Genomic DNA, 24244 nt, shown 5'->3' with positions numbered 1-24244 from the left:
TGTTATTGTGTAGAAAAGATTTCAACCAGTTTATTTTTAGGGTTCCACTAATAAAATCTAAATCTATAGCTTGCAGCTCCATCTTTGAATTCTTTGGTCAGATCAGTTTTCCTAATGTCATGAATTTTCTTTCTCCAGATATAATCAAAGTTAACCTGATTAATCTTTTTTGATTGCGTTATTGGGAATAGACGAGTATGAAACCGGCTCAAATATAACCTCCGGTGTTCAAGATAAGATTACAAGACAAACAAATGTAATCACATTTAAATAAGAATAAAAAACTGGTTCATCCATAATTTCATTACATAAATGATCAAAATGGCTGATATATTTATGTTCAGAGGTATAACAAGTTATAAAAAAGCCTCATTTATGTTGTTTGAGACACTGTACAAACACCACGTCTTAGTTCAGTAATTGCCTGAATTGCTTCAGATAATAAGTTGTTTTTGAGGTTTCTGAAATTCCTTTCTTCATAATCTCTGATAATAACGGATATATTTCACTTCAAGACTAAGCTTACTACTAGCACCCTCAATATGAAGCAGTTTTATTACAGAAAAGTGGAGAAACAGAGGTTTAAATCCAAATATTTTACTTCATTAAAAAGGCAGAACAGCTGTTTTTTGAGGTATTGCAGAAATGTTTTCCTCCATAATATCAAACCACTGCCAGATCTCACTTCAAGCCAACAATGACTACACACACTTAATATTAAATACTGTAGAAAGTGGAGAAATGGAGGTCAAAAGTCCAAATACTTACCAATAGCTTTATTAAGGCATCTGAACGCCTGTTTTTGCTTGACTTACTGTCTTTTAGGTTTTTTTTAACTAATTGTTCACATATCAGCAAAACTGAATGAAAACACACATGTTCTCTAATAGGATTCTTTATTGACCGTATGAAAATGTAGTGTACAAAGCTGCATTGATGGTTTTGACATCAATTATACCAAAATATGCATAAGTGCAGAATAATCGGTTTACTGCATTGATTTAATAAAATTCATCTTTACACAATTATCCCAGGAGAGGTTCAGTAACCAGTGGGGAAAGTGTCACTTTCTTCACGTGCTTCAATCCACCTTGCATCAAATTATTTACAAAAAACTGGTGAAGATCATTGTATCAGTGTTAAATTTAGCAATGTATTGACATAACTTGATACAGGACTCTGAAAAATATTAAATCTATAAAAAACAATACATCATAACATTAGTGTCATGTTTTCACTTCGTGCACTTCAGCAGTTTTACATCCTTACCCCTATTTACACTGATCTAAAACAAACGCATTCAAGCAGGAACACACACATGCTGTCATCACACACACACACACACACACACATATATTTTTGATTGGACTACAAGGGATAAGAACCTTAGACAGTCATGTATAGTGCAGTATTTTCACACATAACTTTAATACCCAAGTCTGTTCTCTGGATTTCAATCACTGACACAACAGTAACAAACAAAAAAAAACAAAGCAAAACTTATATACACATATTTGCAGACTCCAGATGATAGATAGATAGATAGATAGATAGATAGATAGATAGATAGATAGATAGATAGATAGATAGATAGATAGATAGATAGATAGATAGATAGATAGATAGATAGATAGATAGATAGATAGATAGATAGATAGATAGATAGATAGATAGATAGATAGATAGATAGATAGATAGATAGTATGGGCTGGATTCACTTGCAGCTTAGTGAAGTTTTGTGAACTGAAGACTTGGATTTGTTGGGTTGCCATCATAGTTCCCTCCATGTTCATCACATGGCGGAGCATATTTTGGGAGAGCTGGTTTCTGCATTGGCCTTCTGCCGGATACATTCTGCAGAAGCAACAAGGAAACAACATGATCATTATTATTTTAGACGCCACAGAAGAGAGGAAGACCCCGAGGCCCGAGGCCCGAGGCCCGGGGCCCGGGGCCTCAAGCCTGGGGCCCGGGGCCCCAGGCTGGAGCTGGGTCAGTCTGCTGTCTCACCTGCCAGGTCCGTCCTGGAGATCTCCACCAGCCCCTCGTACAGAGCTTTGATGGGGTTCTCCCCGGCCAGCAGAACTCCGTGAAGCCAGATCAGCAGCATGCGGTGACCGTGCTCCTTGAAGCTCTTCATACCTACAAGTTCAATTCAGATGGAGAGAATTAAAAAGGGATCTAGACGGAGATAAGGAACGACCAGATCTACCAGGAGCTCTGTCTCTTCATAGCTGCTCACGGATCCAGCTGACTTTTCAGCAGAGCAGAGACAAACAAAATTTTTTTTAAAAGAGTCGCCACTTGAAGTTTCTCTCTCTCTCATTTTATAACTTGATATCAAACACAAGCCACAGACCCAGCAGCACATCTATCATCTCCTCCAGGTTCTACATCTTTAGTGTTGTTGTCTTCTTCATTTAGATACACAATCAAATACGTCACAGCAGCTTCGCTCCAACCTCCTACTTCTGCTCCAGGTGCTGGATTGTTATGGAAAAGACACTTGGCTGAGTTGAGTCGAGCTGAGTAGGTACTGGTGGAAAAGCACCATTACTAACATCCTGTTCTGGGTTAAAGGAGTGAACCTCTCGGTGAATGGGTGGTGCCCCAGAGCGTCAGACGGGGGACAGAATCTCACCTGTCCACTGGTGCTCCAGGGCTCGGATGTGAGCGTCGCTGAAGCCCCAGTGCTGGGCCAGGATCTTCCACTCCCCGCGGCACAGGTACCGGGTGGCCAGGCTCCACAGGACGGAGCGCAGGTGCTGCGTCTCCGGCTGGTGGTCCTGCTTGAAGGTCAGGGGTCCCCCCTCCCAGGAGTCCGGCCTACCGCCCATGTGGTCCTGGATCCAGCCCATCACAAATACAGTACATTCACAGAGTAACATACACGTGCACACACGCAGACGGCAGGCCGGTAATGCGGCGGTAACGTTAGTGACAGATTACTTTACTCATCATTTATCATTTCTATTATTGAAAAAACTGGAATGTTATGGGTTTGATTTTTCTTCTTTGTCATGGATTAAGAGTTATCTAACAGATAAAAACAGCCTTATATAAAGCCTCTTTAGAAAAAAAAACATTAGCAAAACAAAGCAAATTAAAGAGACAAATCTATATGTAGATATATATTTCCTGTTTGAAAGGGTGTAGGATGAAATTTCAAAAAGCTTTTCTAGTCCTACCCCTTCTAATGTTCTGTTTTTACAATTTCTTCATTTCACAGAACTCAAAAGAAAAGCATAAAAGAGAAAGAAAAGGTGGTTCAGCTGAGTAATGTGTCCATTTCCATTTTGTATCCATTAAAGCAGCACAATGTAACTTTCAGGTTTTGTTGAGTTTGGCGGCATCTTTTGGACAAAAGCGGTAGTGCTTTACCAGAAAGAACACTACGTTTCCCATGAGCACCAGCGTGTACTGCCGGAAAACTCCTGTCCCGTCGCTGCATTTGTTTTGATGAGAGAAGACGGGACACTTTTCTGTTTCACCAAGTGAACAGACGGAACGCAAAAAAAAAGATGTTAAACTGCTGGAAAGGAACTGGAATTTACCGGGATACCTTAAACAAGGAAACCAGGGAGCGGTATATGGAGAAAATAATGATTATTAACGGTCTGGATCCATATGAAATCCCTACTAAAGAATGGAGCTCCTCATCGGAGCACCACTCTTTAGAAGGATTTACTGCCGCAGTTCTGCACAACCCACGTCACCGGCTACCTTGTTTAGGAGTGTTTGGCAGCTGCTTTGGTAAATGTTTGACTCGCCATGTGTTTCAATAAATTAGTATAATAGTACAACATACAGTACATGTTTTGTATTACTCTTACTTTTCTTTTCTTTTTTTTTTTGACTGCTTTGAAGAGGCTCCGAGGCGTGAGCAATATTTTTTTTTCCTCGTGAGATTATTTTTTTCCTCTGCAGCTACAAATCAAATAGTTAATATTTTTTCCTCAACAAAATTAATCGCACCGCAGAGAGCTGGCCAACAACTGCGTTTAGCTGCAGAAGTGGGGAATAAAACCCGTTTGAATGATCCGACCCCGGTCTGTGAGTGTTTGTTTGTGGTTTAATAAACCCGTGTTTTGATCTGACGCCCATCTGTGTGCGTGTTTGTTTGTTTACTGAGGAACGTTATGTTTGGTCGGACTCGTTACAGCCGCGATCCAACCGTGCCGACGGCTCTTTTACTCTTTTAATTTGTTACCTCAGATAATTGGCCGGCCTCCGTGGTTCTGCCTCCGAGCAGGAAAGCGTTGAAAAGTTAAACCATTAGCGATCTTTTCCCCACGTCTGTTGTGTGGAGCTGCTGCTGCAGCAACACAGCAACGGGTTACCATAGTTACAGAATAGCCACAACGCAGCAACGGGTTACCAGCTTCTGCGGAGCTGCGCTCCAAGCCCCGCCCATTTTCATCTCGACTACGAATCGGGAAGGAGGGGGAAGTGACGTATGCCGTAAAGCAGTCAAAGCCGTAAAGATTTGTAGTTTTTTAGTGTGGCAGGGTTCCTACCATGCTCCTCAAAGTTACATAGTGCCAGTGAAGGCGATACAGACCCCTCAGACCATGACAGAGGTTCATTAAACCTGTTGGAAGTTGATGTTCCATCACAATGATGATGATGAAATATTAGATTAAGGTGGAAAAGTTACATAGTGCTGCTTTAAGAGTATTGATTTTAAAGATTTGTTTAAACTTACTTGGTAATTTGCATGATTTCATTTCATCTTTACAGTTGTTCCACAGATTAACTCCCATCACTGATACACAATGGGTTTGGATGTTTGTTCCTACATGCTGTTTTTTAAAATGACATATTCCCCTGAGATTGTGTTTATTTTCTTTTATTTGAAATGAAACAATTAAAGGCGTCTGCACCGTGAGCACCATCAGGAGATATGCTTTTCACTCCACCCGGATGCAGATGAGGCCTCTGCAGTTCTGAGCTGAGAGCGGGTCCACACACTCACCTTCTCCCACTTGTAGAAGCGGTCAGCTTTGATGATCATGTCCACCAGGAGGACGTGGTTCCCCCTCGCCGCCACTTCCAGGCACGTTTTCCCCTGCTGCCAATGGACGGATCCACAGTAATTAGACAACATTTGTACCAGGACAAAACCTTTAGAAGGATCACGACGTCAAGAACTGTAGTAAAGACAACAGGTACATGCATCTTGTGTGTGGAGTCTTATTCACAGGTCAGATTGTGAGGCTGCTGCTCTCACTGTCCAGATCATGAGAGAATAGACAGCTCTGCCAACGGCTACATCCCTCACTAAGGGTCTCTCCTTTCTCTGTTCTTCATTCTCTCTATCTGTTCTCTCTTTTCCTGCCCCATCCAGTCTGGTCTTCAGCAGGAGGGTCCCCCTTATGGTCCAGGTCCTGGTCTAGGTTTCTCCTTATGATCCAGGTCCTGGTCTAGGTTTCTACCCCCTTATGATCCAGGTCCTGGTCCAGGTTTCTCCTTATGGGAGAAAAAATATTTGAGAGGGAAAGATTTTTTTTTTTACTGTGCACTTCGAGAAAAAAGTCGAAATGTCGAGATTAATGTTGAAATACAATTTCAAGAATAAAGTTGAAATACAATTTGGTGAATAAAGTTGAAATGTCTCCTCTGGCCCGTCAAATCCAGTTAGGAGAGCGACTGACAGCTCTGCAGCAGCAGCCGTAACTAACTAACTAACTTTTCTTTTTTTCTTCTTTTTTTCTTCCTTTTTCCTTTCCTTTTTAATCTCGACATTTCGACTTTTTTCTCAACATTTCAACTTTTCTCTCGAAATCTTAACTTTTTTCTCAACATTTCGACTTTTTTCACGAAATTCAGACTATTTCCTCGACATTTTGACTTTTTTCTCAACATTTCGACTTTTTTCTCAAGATTGTACTTCAACATTAATCTTGACATTTCAACTTTTTACTCGAAATTTCGACTTTTTTCTCTACATTTTTACTTTTTTCTCGAAGTGCATAACGAAAAAAAAATCTTCCTCCTCTAAAATATTATTTGTATTTTTCTCCTGCCTGGCCTTAGTACTCTTCCGTACTTTTATAACAATGACTGCCTGACGAAAAGAAGACTATAAATATTAGACGGAGGGTGAGCTGCACAGCTCCAGGATTACAGTCAACACCACTCAACCCCGAGCCATCAGCGATCGTGTTCTCTGGTACCTTGTCTCTCAGATTGAGGTCGACGCCGGAGATGAGCATCATCTCCGCCAGGTCCTGCCAGCCGTGCTCCGCTGCGATGTGGAGGCCGGTCTGCTGCCTCTGCGGCCCAAACACACACCCGTTCACTGCTGTGGAAGCTGCGGTCCAGCCTTCACGCTCTTCCTCCCGCACCAGAGCAGATACTCACGCAGTCGGGGACGTCCAGGTTGCACTCGGCGTCTACGAGCAGCCGCACGACCTCTGCGTGGTTGTGAAGCACGGCCAGGTGAAGCGGCGCCGTGTGTTGCTGTTCCCAGCAGAAGCAGAGAGTTACCTCCATGTTTAGAGTTGTTATAACCAGCGTTCATACACATTTTAACCAACACGTTTCCATGACTTTCCCATGACTTGGCAGCAAGTTTCCATGACTATACATGACCTCTAAAACATCAATGTATGAATGAAATCTACAGTAGGAATACACTGCAAAAACTCAAAATCTTACCAGGAATATTTATCTTATTTCTAGTTAAAATATCTCATTTTTAGTCAGAAAATCTCATTATACTTAAAACAAGAGTCCTTACCAGAAAAAAATTACTTGTTATTTGACAATTTTCACCTGTTTCAAGTAAATTTTCACTTGAAATAAGTAGAAAAATCTGCCAGTGGGACAAGATTTATCTTCTCATTACAAGCAAAAAAATCTTGTTCCACTGGCAGATTTTTCTACTTATTTCAAGTGAAAATTTACTTGAAACAGGTGAAAATTGTTGTTTTTCACAGTGATGATAACTTTTGAATAGTTTGACATAAAGAGTCATGGTGGTGTCATTGGACTTAGTTTTCAGTCCTTCACTTTTATTGGTGAAAATTGCACGCGCGAGGGCCCGTTCATCGCTGCTTGCAGCTTTAATTTTGATTCTTATTTTTATATATGCAACTTCTTGTTTATTTCTAATAAGGTCACTGATCACATTTTGGATGGGAGTGTTCTAGAAGTTCACAATGTGTTTCCATCTGTGTATGTACATGTTGGTTACTCATTAGCGTTATCCTTTTCTTTCCCTAAACGCCACAATGAGAATTAGTCAGTTACCACAACAGTAAAATATACCACTTCAATCTTTACAATTGGAATATCTTCAAGTGCCTATTTGTATGTATTAATGTGCCTTGTTCTGTTTTGTGTCTCTGTACTGTAATTGAAAAAGTCAATGAAAGTATTTCTGAATGTAACTGGTGGTGGAGTCAGCGTGACCTACGTTGTCCACCAGGTCCATGAGGGTTCCAGCCTCCAGGAGGAGACTGACCTCCCGCTCAAAGCCGTGCCGGGACACGTAGTGCAGGGCGTTCATGCATTTCTGCAGACAGACGGACAGAGGGGTCAGTCCCAACCACTCCCATGTTCTTCTCAGATGTTGACCAACCCAAATAGAAACCAACGTTAGTCTGTGCGTTGACGTTGCAGCCGGACTCCACCAGTAGCTTGACACAGTCGTAGTGACCCCCGTCAGCTGCCAGGTGCAGCGCTGTGAGACCTTCCTGCAACAACGGAGAAAACACGTCAGCTAGAGTCAGGGAAGAGGTTTAGAGTCTTAACATCGTTATTCTGTACTTTTAACGTATGCTTAGATAAGAGAAGTCTTATATTTGTTAAGTATTTCCATCCATCCATATATTTTCTATACACCCTTTAACCTTTATCCAGGGTCATGGGGGTCTGCTGGAGCCTATCCCAGCTAATTTCCAGGTCACCCTGGACAGGTCACCAGTCCATCACAGGGCCACATATACAGACAAACAAGCAGACACACTCACGCTCACACCTACGGGCAATTTAGAATCACCAATTACGGTAACCTAGCATGCATGTTTTTGGACTGTGGGAGGAAACCGTAGTAACCAGAGGGAACCCACGCAAGCACGGAGCGAACAGGCAAACTCCACACAGAAAACCCCGGGCCTAGGAGTCGAACCGGGAACCTTCTTGCTGTGAGGCAACAGTGCTAACCACCAAGCCACCATGCTGCCCTTGTTAAGTATTTTAATTTGAATAATTTGCAAGTAGTTCTATCATCCAGATGTTGCACGTGTCTTGTCAAGCCTTCTGTGTATCTAGACCAGTCTTTCCCTTGCTCCCTGCTGGTCCGTGCTGTTCTACCCTCCATGTGTGTCGTCAGGTTTTTGGATTTCTCTTGCCAAGTTTGGGATTTTATTTAGTTTGTGAATCCTGGTCAGCGGTGCCTTTTTAAATAAATCCCCATTTGCTTGGAGCTCCTGCCTCCTGTCTCTCCTGCACCCGGGTCCTACTCAGCCAGACATGGACAGCTGGAACTGCTACGGCTATTTGTGGCTCTAAGGGCCCGATTTACTAAGATCCTAAATAAAGAGTACTAAATTGCGTGTGCACTGAAAAAGTTTGCGCGTGCTGTTGTTGTGTGTTTTGCGGGTGATCAACTAAGATTGCGTGCGCAATTGATAACAGGTGCAAACCGCAGTATTTAAATGAGGTGTTGCGTGTCTTACGTTTGCGGCACAAACTTTGCGCCATGGAGAGTCTGGATGGAAAGCAGGATATAGTTGCAAGCGCAAAATGAAATTTGACGAGTTGGAGTTAGAGATATTAGTGGAAGAGGCAAATTGTTGTGCCGTATTCAGCACCCCTGCCGTGTAGACCGAGAAAAAAAACAACACACTGACACTTCAATATATTTATATATACACACTCACACAAACACATACTTAGGAGTTTATATTATATATATTTACAAATATTATGGAAGACAACACAGTAAGCAGGCTATTAATTAATGACATCAATAACCATTTACCCAATTGTTATCTGTGACTGTGATTGTGGGAAAGTATGACTATTGTGGAATCCATGAGCGCATTTAAACATGAATCATTAACACAATATTGGACGCTAAACAGAACATGACACGGAATGAGAATATCATTTTTGTCAGACGAGGGGGTGCTTTTCACGGCAGGGGTGCTGAATACGGCACAACACCGGGGTATGACAACTGCAGAACAAGTATAGGCGCACAATAAGAAACACTTTTTTCTCCATGAAAACACGTGATTTATTTATTATCACAAATAAAAAAATGAATGTGCCTCCTGTGGCAACCTTTTGCTGAATAATACTCGATTTAACATTCAAATAAAATATTTCTCCTTTTGCATGTGGAGATTAGCACCTTCCTTTCGAACGTATTAAATACAGACACAATCACAATCCACGCAAAAACTTTCAGGCTTGGTAAATCTCATTGCGGGTGGTAAATGGACCAATTTGCATCTTTCCCTCCCAGTATTTAGCGATTTCTGGCGGGTACGCCCCATATTGATTATTCATCAGGGCAAAAGTACTAAATGGATTGCGTGTGCTATTTTGCGCATTTGAGAGGCGCAGTCCTCTTTGCACGATGTTAGTAGATCAGCTGGCACTTTGGTTTGCGGGTGCTGTCAAGTTTGCACACGTTTTTACACACGCAAACCTTTAGTAAATCGGGCCCTAAGTGTTCAGTAATTGGGTAATGATTTAACTAATACTGTAAATTTCATTCTTTGTCTTTTAGTGCTTTTACATATTTGAGCAAATAGAAGACGTATATTGTTAACGTGGACGCTGTAAGAAGGAAATGGCTGATGGTGAGTAGTTCTGGCAGCAGAGCAGGAAAGACTGGCTGAATTTCGCTGCTGCTAGAGCTATGAGTCCAAGTGATTTCAATGTTTTCAAATTTTTTATGTTATAATAAAATTACAATCACATCCTGCCTTGATCATCATCGCCACCTGTTCCATCATCAGCAGAGCCCAAGTTAAAGATCTTTACTAAACTAAAGCAAATAAACCCGTGTGTTTACTCTGTGATGGATGGTATGGCCCATCAGAGAGGTGTGGCAGGACACGGAGAGCTCGCTGCTGCAGGTACGCAGGCCTGTTTGCTTGTTTGAGCCGGATGCCCTCCATCCTGACTAAAGCGTTCAAACAAAACGCTTCAGTAAAATGTTCACATAACTTGGACTAAGAGAGAGTGGATCTAGATCTACAAACGTCCAGTGGATTGAGAATAGCTATGGGTTAACTGCAGGCACTAAAAATAGATTCATCAGAACCATTATGGAAGTTTTTTAAAAAGATTAATTTAAAAAAAATGAATACATTTATAACTTGATCATGTACATTATTTTTAATTTGTCTTAATGTTTTCAGTTCATTTTCCTCACATATATTGGTGTCCTGTTAGAATGTATTACGCACTTATTCATGAGTAGGCGTATCTGTAATGGAAAAATAACAATGTATTCTACATTTCGGACACATGGTAAGACTTTATATGATTCACCTTGATTCCAGACTTGTACTTTGAATGAACTCACTGTCTGAGTCTTGGAAATGCAATCATCTTATGCTCTTTGTTTTTTTGTTTAACTTTATCTGAATCCAGGAAGGAACCACTGATCACCTGTCCATTGTAATTTATTTCTTGACTGTTTACAGACTTGATGACATTTGGCGTCACACCACACTTATAGATTATAATACATTTACTTACACAATCTTTGTCTATAAAACACACCTACACCTTGGAACAAACCATCAATGTGCAGTTATACTTTGTTGTGATTGTATGCTGATCCCTTGCAAGGTTTTCATTAAATGACATAAAGACCATTTGGTTATTTTGTCAGTCTTTATTTTCAGATTTCAACCACATATCTTCTGCAGATGGGTGAACACGCGTGAGGACAGCAGAGCAGCACCACTGAAGCCTCTCTGATGAGCTCCAAACAGCCAACACAGTCAGTTCAACTGCATTTACAGGACTGGGAACGCTTGTGCTATTAACACAAGGTGCTATCTAATCACCAAACTGAGAGAATGACGTCACCCTTGTGCAGGGCAGCTGACAGTCTTGCCGGGGCCCGGGACAAAATAATCTAAGATGGGCCCCCCTGCGCCCGGATCTCTCCTTCTCCCTCTTCCTCTCCTCTCCCTCTGCTCTTCAGGTTTTTATACAAGCTAATGGACGTTAACATTAGAGCTAGCCAGTTAGGTTAAGTTACAAGGTTGGTAAACGTTGGCTGCTGTTTCTTACCTTGCTCTACGCTGACTTTATTCATTCCAGCTTCACCATCACCACCTTTTTAAAATATTTGTGTAGAGAATCTCTGAGGCCTCTATTTTCTTCTTCTCTTCTTCTCTTTTCTCTTCTTTTCTGAGCACTGGACTTGTGCTGACCGGACATTTTGACCATTCTAATGGTTGAATTAAATGATAACGTCAAATTTTGATCAGCGGCCAAACCATTTTTGTGTTGGGGGTTCTTGACCACAAGGACAATTAGGAAGAAAACAAATAACAAGCTTTTATGTGACCCAAATACTACATATTTTTTCCACAAATAGGCATATTTTGAAACATTTTGAAAAATGATTCCATAATTTAATGAGAATTAAATTATTTTTTTTTTTTTTTTTTTTTCTTCAGTTCTGGGCCCCCCTCCCCCTATTCTGGGCCCGGGACAACAGACCCGTTTGTCACCCCCAATCGGCGGCCGTGGGGGCATGTCCGGGTACTTACAGCGTTCTTCTCATCCACATCCACTCCGGTCTCCACCACCTTCTGCAGGACCTCAGTGTGCCCCCCCCTGGCTGCAAGATGCATGGCCGTGTTCTCTTCCTGCAGTCCAAGCACAAACCACAAGCACAAGTTCAGTCCTCCTGCCACAGCAGCACAGTGTTTGTTTTTTGTTATTTTTTACAAATCTTTTTTCAGTTCACAGTCAGTAAACAATTCAATGTGACAAGGCTGTTGGTAGTTGTAGGGTAGTAGGTGCTACAAGGCTAGTTAACATGACAAATCACCAGAACGGCTTCCAACAACTCTGTATTATCTGTCATCCCTCCCTACCCACCCACTCTACCCAAACCGGAAATAAAACAAAAACACACAAGCACAAGAAATAATCAATAGATAAGTAGCTAAATGAAATGAGAAATAAAATAAGAGAAATAAGGACAAAGGTGAAACTGAGGAACTTATATAAAAAACAAAAACACAGCAACAACAAACAGATGGGGTGGGGAGTAGGAAGAATCTGGTCTATTCATTTCTAATTATTTCCTTTTCAGTTATTTTCAGGGTGAATGATAGTCCTGTTCAAATCATCTATGAAGGGCTGCCAGGTTTTGTCAAAGGCTTTGCCGGAGGTTGAAAGGGAGACCCTGCTCTGTTGGAGTTTGATATAAGCTGAGACCTGCTTGAGCCAGCTGTTGTGTGAAGGAGGGAGAGCGTGTTTCCAAGCATGGAGGGGTTAAACTGTTGCACAGCTGGGAACAATACCGTGGGAAGATGATTAAAAGACCCGCCGCACACATATGTGGACATCACATTACGTTTGCTTCTCTGTGTCATAATATTTAACACAGCCCAAAGTACAATAAGAGATGATATTGCAGCAGGTCCTAGGAGGGGGAGCTGAGCTAGAAGGCATTAATAATGGGTGTCACCGTGCTCTGTTTATGGTTTTTTGTTGCAGATTTCCAGTGCTTGACGTGTGTCTTCGTGTGTTCCTGCTTCCTGGATTGGCAGTGGATGTCGTCACCGCCCCCCCACCCCCCCCCCCCAAAAAAAAAAAAAAAAAAAACACTGGGTTTGTATGTGTATATTTTTGTATGTGTACGCATATGTGTGCGTATATATATGTATATATTACATATAGTAATAATGCACATATATACACTTTTGGTTTCTACCGTCATGGTATCAATCAATAATATGTGTGCAGACAAGGTAAGAAAAAAAAAAAAAAAAAAAAAAAAAAAAAAATAATGGGTGTCACCCAGTACTCGAGTTGTAAAAATATATATATTATAATATATATATATATAATATAATATATTACAAATAATAGCAGTGACCAAAACACCTGCAGAAATACTGCAGGAGTGACATAGCAGCAGTTAAATGCAGCCTTCTGTAAGCTTTAAATATCCACTGGACTTACATCAAATACATCAAAACACAACAATAAAAAACACTTTTCTGAACTTATCAATATGACTCTGTCCTTCACAGGATAAGTAACATGGATCACTGCAAAAACTCACAATCTTAACAAGAATATCTGTCTTATTTCTAGTTAAAATGTCTCATTTTAGTAAAAAAATCTCAAAATCTCAAAATCTTATTTCAAGTGAAAATGTACTTGAAACAGGTGAAAATTGAAATAAGTTATTTTTCTGGTGTTATTTTTCTGGTGATGACTCTAAATGTTGAAATAGCAGTAAAACCACATTCATTGATGAAATGACATAAGGGATGGAAAGGAGGATGGCAGTTTTACAGGGGGGATGATTTGGACTGTTTTTATTTCAGGGGGGGGATGCCACCCCCCCTCATCCCCCCTCAACTCCAGTACTGGTTGCACCAGTGTGCTGAGGATACGACTGGCCTTCAATGGAAAGGGGGCTGTGTTTCCCACAGCTGGGCAGGGAGGTTAGTAGCACTGGCTGCTTGTTCACACAGCTAAAAATAATCAGGCAAGTGCCACAATTAGTGGCTCTGTGGATCCAGCAGACAATCCCTGTCACACCACACCCTGCTGCAGCAGTAAATCACATCAGTCCTAGTGGATTTGACTTGGAATACTCAGTACAGTCTTTGTTGCTGTGAATAATTGAGAGGACCTGGCTGACTGAATAGTGCAAACAGTAAATGCAACTAAAAGGTTTTGACATGTGCATGCCCTCTTTCTGTTTCTTAATAAAATCTTTAAAAAAATAATGTGTTTGGGGTGGTTCTGGTTCTGTCTGAGGTGGTTCTGGTTGTAATGCATTCATTCCTATGTTCCCCATAGGAATGAATGGGACCATCTTTGCTGTGTAACCTGTTAATCTCTTCCTCTCTTTCTCAAAAACTGTAATAGCATAATTACAGAATAGCATAATGAGGCTTCAATATTTTGTAGTCCAACATGTCCCGAGTCTTTGAAGGATGAAATGATGTTGCTACGATAATGTGTTGCCGAGCAACAAGCCTCCAAACTCAACATGTCAAACCATTAGCATTAAAATGATCATAAAGTTAAAGTTCAATTTCTCAATAACTGCAAATCACAGCCTAATGAAGCTACAATATGTTGTAGTCTAAAGCCTCCCAAGTCTTTGAATGTTTGAATGATGTCTCTGCAATAAAGTGGAGAGAAACGGGCCTCCAAAATCAGCATGTCAATCATTGGCACTGAAATTATCCCAAAAATTCAAGTTCAATATGTCAAAAACGGAAATAGACAGCATAACGAGGCTCTGATATGTTATACATACATTGAACATCCACATGATGTCTCTACGATAAAGTACAGCCGGGCAAGTTACGATGGACTTTGGCCATTTTTTCCACTTCCACATCTAACTTTTGACAGAGAAAAGTAATACCCATTGTTGCGTGATGGTTTTGATGCCACGCCTGAGTGCACGTTAAGGCTTACGGACATTTTGCCATTTAGCCTTGTAAAAGGGTTTTTTCTCTTTTTTTCAGGCGTTGTCTTGGAATACACACACTATGTTGCGCCAGCTGAACAAGCCTGGCCGTTTGTGGAGTGCTGTGTGCACGTTAGCTGGTCCAGGTCACCGTACGTGTCAGGAGGATTTTTCTCTCCATAAATATTTTGTCGTCAAAGAGCCCCTTTTTATTAATTTGACTTTTTAGAAGTTTACATTTCACTGTTTTCTATGCCATTGTCCTTCATAATGACTTTATTGGACCTTTGTCAACACATGGTTCAGCTGAACACGTGGTAATAATATATGTACCGTATTTTACACACCATAAGGCGCATAATATTATAAGGCGCACCTTCAATAAATGGCTTATTTTAAAACTCTTTTCATATATAAGGCGCACTGCATTATAAGCTGCACGGAATATACGGTAAGATACCGTACTATAGTGGCTGGGGTTGAGTTACGTATCTACCTGATGGAGCTGTGCTACAGGAAATGCTACAGGAAATGCAAAAAAAAAAAAACAAGAAGAAAAGTACTGTAAGTCAAACTTTGGGTGCTTTCACACCTGTCCCGTTTGGAGCAGTTGTTCTGAAACAGGGAGCGTTTCCCCCTAAAGATCGGTTCGTTTGGTACATGTGAACACAGCAATCGCGCTCGGATGCGGAACAAAACAAGCGAGCCGAGATCTCCTAGGAGAGGTGGTCTCAGCTCCAACGTCTGTGACGATTCCTGACACATTTAGCACCATTACTTCGATGTCACCAACTACAGTACCCACAATCCCCCTGCCTACAGTATCAGAAATTACCGTAATGATCGTATATATGGCGCACTGTCTGGGTTTTTGAGAAAATTAAAGGCTTTTAGGTTGGCCTTACAGTGTGGAAAATACGGTCCATATGTATTTCAGAGGCCCCACAGGAAACAGCAGCAGTGGATCCTGCCAGCAACGGGCCGCTGGAATCCTTTTCTCTGAACCCACATCAGGGGATTAATACGAGCAGCTGACACGATGTCCGTCCCGTACCTTGTCTCTGGAGCCGTGAGTGCAGCCCAGTCCGATGAGAAACTCCACCACTTCCAGCCGGCCGTGTTCAGCAGCGAGGTGCAGCGCCGTCTTCCCCGACTGGTGGGACAGCAGGACAAGGCAGGTTTATTTGTACAGCACAATTCAACACAAGGTAATTCAAAGTGTTTTACATCAAAATTAAAAGCGGCAAGACACAATTAAACAGTAAATAACAAATAAAATGATAAGAAAAGAGGTAAAATAATAAAAAGCACAAGTTGTTAAAAAGTAAGGGCAGTAAAGTACAGTAGGTACATCTCATTCTTACAACGGCAAGAATTATGTTTCTATACGGTCAAAACGTACAAAGACCGGGTCAAATACAGTATTACAAAAGTAATATGTAACACTTCGTACGGTGAATTAAACCAATTTGACAATTCTACGTCACAATGGCTGTTTCCAGGTCTTATTTCACACAACTGACGAGAATTACGTTATGATCCAGGTCCTGGTCCTGGTAATAATTGCTCGGGGTTTATGTTCTGGTCTCTGGAAAGATCCTAGAGACAACTACTGTTGTATTAGACGCTATAAAGATAAAATTGAATTGAATTGAATTGAATTACGTTTCTATACGGTGCAAACGCAGCATGTTGCACTCACACTCAGCTCACATCACAGGCTGTCCCTTTGACCGTCATTTACTACTGTGTTGCTGTTATCGGCTCAAATCAGTACAATTTAAGCAGAAGGACATTTAAGAAAGTCACCTTATCAACTCTGTCCAGACGCATGTCCTCCAGGTCCTCCATGATGAACTCCAGCACTCTGATGTGTCCTCTCTGAGCAGCACAGTGCAGCATGGTGAGACCGTCCTAACACACACACACACACACAGTTAGGGGCCGGTTCTCGCTAAACTTCACCATTTCACGGAGGGCAGCAGCTTTACCTTGTTCTCACAGCTGAGCTTGGCTCCGCAGGACACCAGGACCTGCAGGATGTGCAGGTGACCGAACCAGGCTGCCAGGAGCAGCGCGTTCATGCCGAACTGGGGACAAACATTCGGAAAGAGATTTGGTTACACGTCTTTGAAGATGAGAGCACCCATATCTACACTATGCCTGTGTTAGTATCAGTAGTATCTCTATTGAGCACAACTACCGTATTGGCCCGAATATAAGACGACCCTGATTGTAAGACGACCCCCTTTTTCAAGACTCAAATTTGAAAAAAGACTTTTTAAACACCAAATTAAATTTTTATACAGAAAATAATTACAGTACATCGTAAACAAATGATTATAACAATATATTCGAGAGAAAAAGCATGTTATTTTGCCTCATTCAAATCATGATCTTGAAGTTTGCATCATAACTTCTTCGACCCACTTTTCTCCAGATTGTCGCTACGTTTCTCCTTTTATGTTATCTCTTCTGTTATTTTCTTCTTTTTTCATTCTTACCGCTATTTTTTATTTTTCTTCTTCATGCTACCGATATTTTTATTTTTCTTCTTCGTGAAAGGGGTTGGCTTTGGCCTGGGGAGTTAATTTCGGCATTCGCTTTAAAGATATCTGGCGCCATCTAGCGGTGTGAATGGGTATAACGTCTAGACCCCGAATGTAAGACGACCCCCACTTTTTCAGTCTTATTTCAATGCAAAAAACACCGTCTTATATTCGGGACAATACGGTATTGAATATTTCGTCTGCATACGAACATGTTTGGTATCCAGAAGCTACTGGCAAACTATTTCCACTATTTCCTCATGTGCTGCTTAATTGGGGAGATGGCAGGAGGTTGTCCCGTCTCCCCCGTCCTCTTCCCAGCAGCGTTGAGACCCCCTACCGCTGGAAGACTGACCCCGGTCAATCTGAGCTCCAAGCTGAGCTTTGGTGCCGTAGCAAGCACCTCCGGACCCTGAACAGGCTCAAGGAGCCGGCGTGTGTTCACAGCAGCACAGGACACAGGTGGAGGCTCCAGTCTGCAACCACCCCCTTCAGGAGCTGCATGCCGCCCTGCAGCCCCCCCTCTGATCATCCCACTGCTGCTTCACCTGTCTGTGTGGATGTCTGGTGGATAACTGCTGACATCCTGACCACCTCAGTGTCTGCTGTCTACATCTGTTTATATAGTTGTCCCTGTAGTTGCACCAGTTAGAGCAGGGGTCGGCAACCCGCGGCTCTAGAGCCGCATGCGGCTCTTTAGCGCCGCCCTGGTGGCTCCCTGGCTTTTTCAAAAATGTTTTACCATTCTTTTCCTTTTTTTCTCTTTTTTCCTTCTTTTTTTCCTTTTTTCTTCTTTTTTTCTTTTTTCTTTCTGTTTTTTCTTCCTTTTTCCTTTCCTTTTTAATCTCGACATTTCAACTTTTTTCTCGAAATTTTGACTTTTTTCTCGACATTCTGACTATTTCCTCGACATTTCGACTTTTCTCTCGAAATTTTGACTTTTTTCTCGACATTCTGACTATTTCCTCGACATTTCGACTTTTCTCTCGAAATTTTGACTTTTTTCTCGACATTTCAACTTTTTTCTTAAGATTTTACTTAAACATTAATCTTGACATTTCGACTTTTTTTCCCGAAATTTCGACTTTTTTCTCGAAATTTCGACTTTTTTCCCGAAATTTCGACTTTTTTCTCGAAATTTCGACTTTTTTCCCGAAATTTCGACTTTTTTCTCGAAATTTCGACTTTTTTCTCGAAGTGCATAATGAAGAAAAATATTCCCCCAGTTATAACTAATATAGATACATGCAGCGTGTGTTGCCTTCATTCTAAGGCTGATACAAGACTTTTCATTTTTTGCGGCTCCAGACATATTTGTTTTTTGTGTTTTTGGTCCACTATGAGTTAGCCATTATGTCTGTGTCTCCCCTTTCTCTGTTCTTCATTCTCTCCATCTGTTCTCTCTTTTCCTGCTCTGTCCAGTCTGGTCTTCAGCAGGAGGGTCCCCCCTTATGATCCAGGTCCTGGTCCAGGTTTCTACCCCCCTTATGATCCAGGTCCTGGTCCAGGTTTCTACCCCCCTTATGATCCAGGTCCTGGTCCAGGTTTTTACCCCCCTTATGATCCAGGTCCTGGTCCAGGTTTCTACCCCCCTTATGATCCAGGTCCTGGTCCAGGTTTCTACCCCCTTATGATCCAGGTCCTGGTCCAGGTTTCTACCCCCTTAGGATCCAGGTCCTGGTCCAGGTTTCTTCCCTCCTAAAGGGGAGTTTTTCACTGTTTGGTTTAAGGTTTTTCTCCCACTAGGGGAGTTTTTACCTGCCATTGTTGATGTAATAATTGCTCGGGGGTCATGTACTGGTCTCTGGAAAGATCCTAGAGACAACTTCTGTTGTAATAGACGATTTATAATTAAAGTGAATTGAGTTGAATGCAGGTCCAGCAGAGATGGAGCCGAGGTTCTCCATCAGACCTGGGGGGGGTGACAGTAGGGAGAGGTACCGGCTGCTGCCCCCCCCGACTCCACACACCTGCTCAGAAGTCTTCAGAGTAGCAACTCAACACATCTGTTTCATTCATCCCTGTACAGAAGTAGCACCACTGAGGAGGAGGATGTGTTTAGATAAAAGCTTCAGTCTCCGTGGAAGAAGCTCAGCTGGGGGGTGCAGCTCGTTTACAGAGATCCGAATCATGTAGAACTGATGGTGGTACAACAGCATGTGTGGAAGGATTGAACCAGCAACCCGTGTACGTACAGAGTCTCCGTCGTTGACGTCTGGGTCGTGGTCCAGCAGCAGCCGCAGGGCCTGCTCGTGCCCGGCCCCGGCTGCCCAGTGCAGCGCTTTACGCTCGATCTGCACACAAACACACGCATCATCAGACCCGCGGCTCAGACAACAGCCCTTGAGCCAGGCACTTCCTCATCTCTCCTCTTTTTTTTAAACTTTATTTAGCACAAAGAATGTACAGATCAAGGCAGGGTGAAAAAGGTATCAAATTAGGAAATAATTAAAGCAACAATGGTGAAGATTACCACGGAGTATTAGGGACAACCTAAAACAAAAAAAAATTGGAAATTACGAGAATAAAGTCATAATGTTGCGAGAATAAAGTTGTAATACAATAAATTCGTAATATTATGAGAATAAAGTCGTAATATTATGAGAATAAAGTCGTAATTTATGAGAATAAAGTTGTGATATTATGAGAATATAATTTATGAGAACTCTAACAGGAAGAGCATCTTCTCCCTGTGTTATATATATATATTGAGCATCTTGTGAAGTTATATTTATATATTTATAATATATTTAATATTACGACTTTATTCTCGTAATATTATGACTTTATTCTCGTAATTTTACGACTTTATTCTCATATTATTATGACTTTATTCTCGTAATTTCTTTTTTTTGTCTTAGGTTTTTTTCGTCTTAGTTTGGCCCTAATACTCCATCGTAGAAGAGAACAGATTCACACAAGAAACAAAACAAACAAAAAGCACAAGGACAGCAAGGTACAATAAAATCAAAAGAGCAAGGACTGAGTTATGGATGAGTACAGTTTCATGGCAACCCTATTCATATTATCAATCTTTTTCATAGATTTTAAAGTAGTTGGTAAAAAATAAAAAAATAAATATAGTAAAGGAGGGAGTATTTCCACTCCACTTACAAGTGTGAATATGATATTTACCCCAAATAATCACCAGGTTGATAATGTTTGAATATTTAGCATCCAAGTTATCCATATAATAAATAACATCATTGTAAGTAAAACCAGGAATTTCATCATTTTTTAAAGATAACCAATTATGAATGTCAGACCAAAAGGACTTTGTAAAAGAGCAATTGAAAAAAAGATGTTCAATGGTCTCGGCCTCAGAAGAACAAAATATGCAAGGATCAACTTCCAATGTAAACCTTCTGTGTAACAAATCATTAACAGGATAAATAGCTGATGCTATTTTTGAGTGAGTTTGCTTGACTTTAGGGGCAATTGGTAACGATACGTAAAAGAGAAGGAATGTTTTCTGAAGGGGATAGATAGTAGGGCTGCACGATTCTGGACAAAATGAGAATCACAATTTTTTTGCTTAGAATTGAGATCACGATTCTCTCACGATTTTTTTCCAATATAAAATTTATTGCACTTATTACTTTAACTTTGCAACAGCTGAACAAAAATATAATAACAATAAACATCTCTTGTCTTCTTTACACAAACCTTTGAATAATTTAAACAATAATAACAATTTTGAACAATATTGGTTCCTCCCTGAGTTGAACACCCTTTCAGAAAGGGGACTTATAACAGATCCTGTAGTTCTGAGGCAACAAATTATTCATCTGGCTGCTTTTTGCTGTAACAGCTGACATTGAACATAAAAACAATAAACATCTCTCTTGTCTTAAATAATTTTAACAATAACAATTTTAACAATATGTGCAATATGTCCTTTTTTTATGCAGCCATCTTAAAAAAAAAAAAAAAAAAAAAAAATATATATATTTTTTTTTTCAATCGTCGTCATTTGGAAATGAGATCGCGTTCAAGCATGAATCGAGATCGCGATTTTTTAACGATTAATCGTGCAGCCCTAATAGATAGGCACTTCCTCCCACTCACCTTGTTCTTGGCTGTGACGTTCACGCCCTTCTGGATCAGCTCCAGCATCTTCCCGGTGTCGTTCCTGCGCGCGGCGTCGTGGAGCTCCTGCTCAGACCACAGGACTGCAGGGGACCGGACAGGGAGTGATCGTGAGTGGGGGTTAGTTAGTGTTGCCAACCGTCCCTTGAAAAACGGAATCGTCCCGTATTTATAAACTAAACTACGCGTCCCGTATTGAGCTGAAAAGGGAAGCACTGTCCTGTGAGAGTCAGAAAATAGTCATAAAATACCAATGGAAAATGGCATTGAGCCGTTGAGTTCATAAGTTATTTTTTTCTGTTTTACTACAACTGTAGAGTTTAAAAGTTATTCTGCTCCTCACCGGTGGAACAAACTTCTGCAGACCTGAGGTCTGCTCCAACTGTAGATCCTTTAAATCAGGATAAAAACATTACTGTTTTCTGAAATTAAATACTTTCCTGCTCTACTCTACTGCCCTTATTTTTAACAACTTGTGCTTTTTATTATTTTACATCTTTTCTTATCATTTTATTTCATTTTATGTTATTTACTGGTTAATTGTGTCTTGCTGCTTTTAATGTTGATGTAAAGCACTTTGAATTACCTTGTGTTGAATTGTGCTATACAAATAAACCTGCCTTGCCTTACTGCAGCCTACAGTCATGGCTTCTGAGGCACAAATATGTTTACAAGTTTTCTACAGACTTTCTGTTTGCACTTTTGTTATAGCACTAAAAATTTGCACTATTACAGAATAGATGTTCTGCTTTTCTTTCTATTGTTTTATATGTATACAATTTTAAGTTAAGCAGGACAGGTTTCTGTTTAAGAAAGATACTTATTTTATTCAGTTCATTTTGTTATTTTGTATTAAATTGAATTGCTGGATAATAATTTGTTTTCCATGTGTTCATGGCATTCAGGTGATGGATCTTTTGCAGTCCGGGCCCCCAAACTCTGGAACTCTTTACCTGCTGAGATCAGGTCTAAATCCCCCACTGCTTTTAGATCTTTACTAAAAACATTCCTTTTTAGAAAAGCTTTTATTGTGGTGTGAATATTGCTATTAATTTTAGACCTGGTTATTGCTGTCTTATGTCCTTATCCACTATTGATGTATTGTATTGTTCTTGGGAAGCACTTTGTAACTTTGTTAAGAAAAGGTGCTATATAAATAAAGTTTATTATTATTATCATTATTATTATTATTATTATTATTATATTAAAAAATATGCATCTAATTCAATTCAGGTTCGAGTCAAATAGATAAACAATCGTTTCACTCACAAAAAAAGGAGTCCTTTATTTATTTTACAACCCTAATGACAGCAATGATGCTGCTAAAGACACACACTTCTACCACGAGCCCAACATGACACGGTGGTGTTGAAAATGTTTAAAATAGTCCTTCTTAAATGTCCTGATTCCTGGTTACTGATCCGAGCTGCGACTGGCCAACTACCAGGTCCAATCCCCTCGGTGGTACCGTAATGTTCGACTGAAGGCTGATTTATGGTTCCGCGTTACACCAACGCAGACCCTACGGCATAGGGTGCGCGTCGCTGTCGATTTAACGCAGAACCATAAATCAGTCTTAACGGACGCTTGCTGCTCAATTCAAGTATTTCTAGAGCAGCGGCAATGACGTCACGGGCGGACATCCTGGCCGGTGTTCTGTCAATCCATGCTACTCGTCGAAAAATGCTACTTTGTGGTTCTGCGCGTGCGCACAGTCGATTTTCAAAGTTTGATTGCCACGCCCACAATCTTTTGCATCCCTTCAGTCCACACTGCTGTTAACGGTGAGGAACATCCTCAAAATCCCTAAGAAGATATATATTTATATACACGCCAGCAGAGATAATTTTAGATATTTTGCGGCGCAGTATCAGGCCAGCAGAGATCATTTTAGATGCTTCTCGTGCCCTGGAGCAGTATTTCATAGGATGTTACTGGACTATCAAATTATGCTACCCCAGAAATATTGATTTAACATTGATAATATGGGATGTTGAGTATTTGATCCTTCAAAATACACTACCCAAGGCATGAATTGCATAACACTTTGTGAACATTATACGATAAAGAGAAAAAAAAAACAATTCTATGGCTTTATTTGATATTCATTCAGTCATTGGCCTTTATTTAACCAGGCAGGTCATTAAGAACATTCTTATTAACAATGACGGCCTGGCAAGAGACAAGAGACACTTGGGGGAAATGGAAGTGGGCTAGGGAGTAAAACACAGTAAAATTGTAGCTCTAGAAAGGTAGAAAACCATTAGGGAGCATTTTTTGATAGGGTAGCAAAAATCGTCAGAACACGGGATCTGAGCCAGATTGGGATCCTGCTCGGGTCCGGGTCCGGGCTGGTACTCACGGACGTCATCCTCCGACACCAGCTCGTCTTCCATGTCCGCGCTGCTGCTTCACGCGCAAGCGCGTCCCATCACCGCACCGGGAGGGTTAATATAACACCATGTATAAAACATCCATGACCGGGAGCGAGGCGAGCACGCGCATCGGTGGAGCTGCGCGCGTGCCCTTCAAAATAAAAGCGGAGCGCCAGCAGGAATATGGAGGTAGATTGGTTTCTTAATTATTCAATCAAAAACAAGATTGCTTCAATCAAAAAATATATTTTCAATTAAAAAAAATTTCACTTTAAAAAAATAAATAACATAAATAAAAAAAATGTCACTTCAATCAAAAAAATGTATTTCAATCAAAGAAAAAAAGTGTTTGAATGCAAAAAAAAAATTGAGACTCAAAAAAATGCAATTGAACACTGTTTTTCTTTGACTGGAAATGCTGTCTTTGATAGAACTGAATTTACAGAGTTATTTTTTGTGTTTGGGTCATATTATGGGTAGGACATTTGTGTCTTTATCATTTAATCAAAAAAGAAGTTGCTTCAAAAAGAAAAAAATATTTTCAATAAAAAAAACCACTTCAATAAAAAAAAACTTTT

General features: G+C 40.7%; 1 protein-coding gene across 1 annotated transcript; it reads right to left on the bottom strand.

Annotated features, from left to right (window-relative positions):
- Positions 1–983: 983 nt before the first annotated feature.
- ankdd1a (ankyrin repeat and death domain containing 1A) lies at positions 984–23813 on the bottom strand. The gene is made up of 15 exons (XM_061736955.1): positions 23654–23813; positions 21271–21374; positions 19398–19496; positions 16645–16743; positions 16463–16567; positions 15708–15806; positions 11754–11852; positions 7602–7700; positions 7421–7519; positions 6364–6462; positions 6177–6275; positions 4976–5071; positions 2642–2843; positions 2011–2142; positions 984–1854 (listed from the first exon to the last, which is right to left on the bottom strand). Exons 1-15 carry the CDS (start codon positions 23685–23687, stop codon positions 1793–1795), a joined length of 1527 nt encoding a protein of 508 aa, XP_061592939.1. The 5' UTR covers positions 23688–23813; the 3' UTR covers positions 984–1792.
- Positions 23814–24244: the final 431 nt, after the last annotated feature.

The sequence above is a fragment of the Cololabis saira genome, chromosome 2 (genome assembly GCF_033807715.1).
Source record: "Cololabis saira isolate AMF1-May2022 chromosome 2, fColSai1.1, whole genome shotgun sequence".
Taxonomy (NCBI): domain Eukaryota; kingdom Metazoa; phylum Chordata; class Actinopteri; order Beloniformes; family Belonidae; genus Cololabis; species Cololabis saira.
This window is presented reverse-complemented; position numbering and strand designations above follow the sequence as displayed.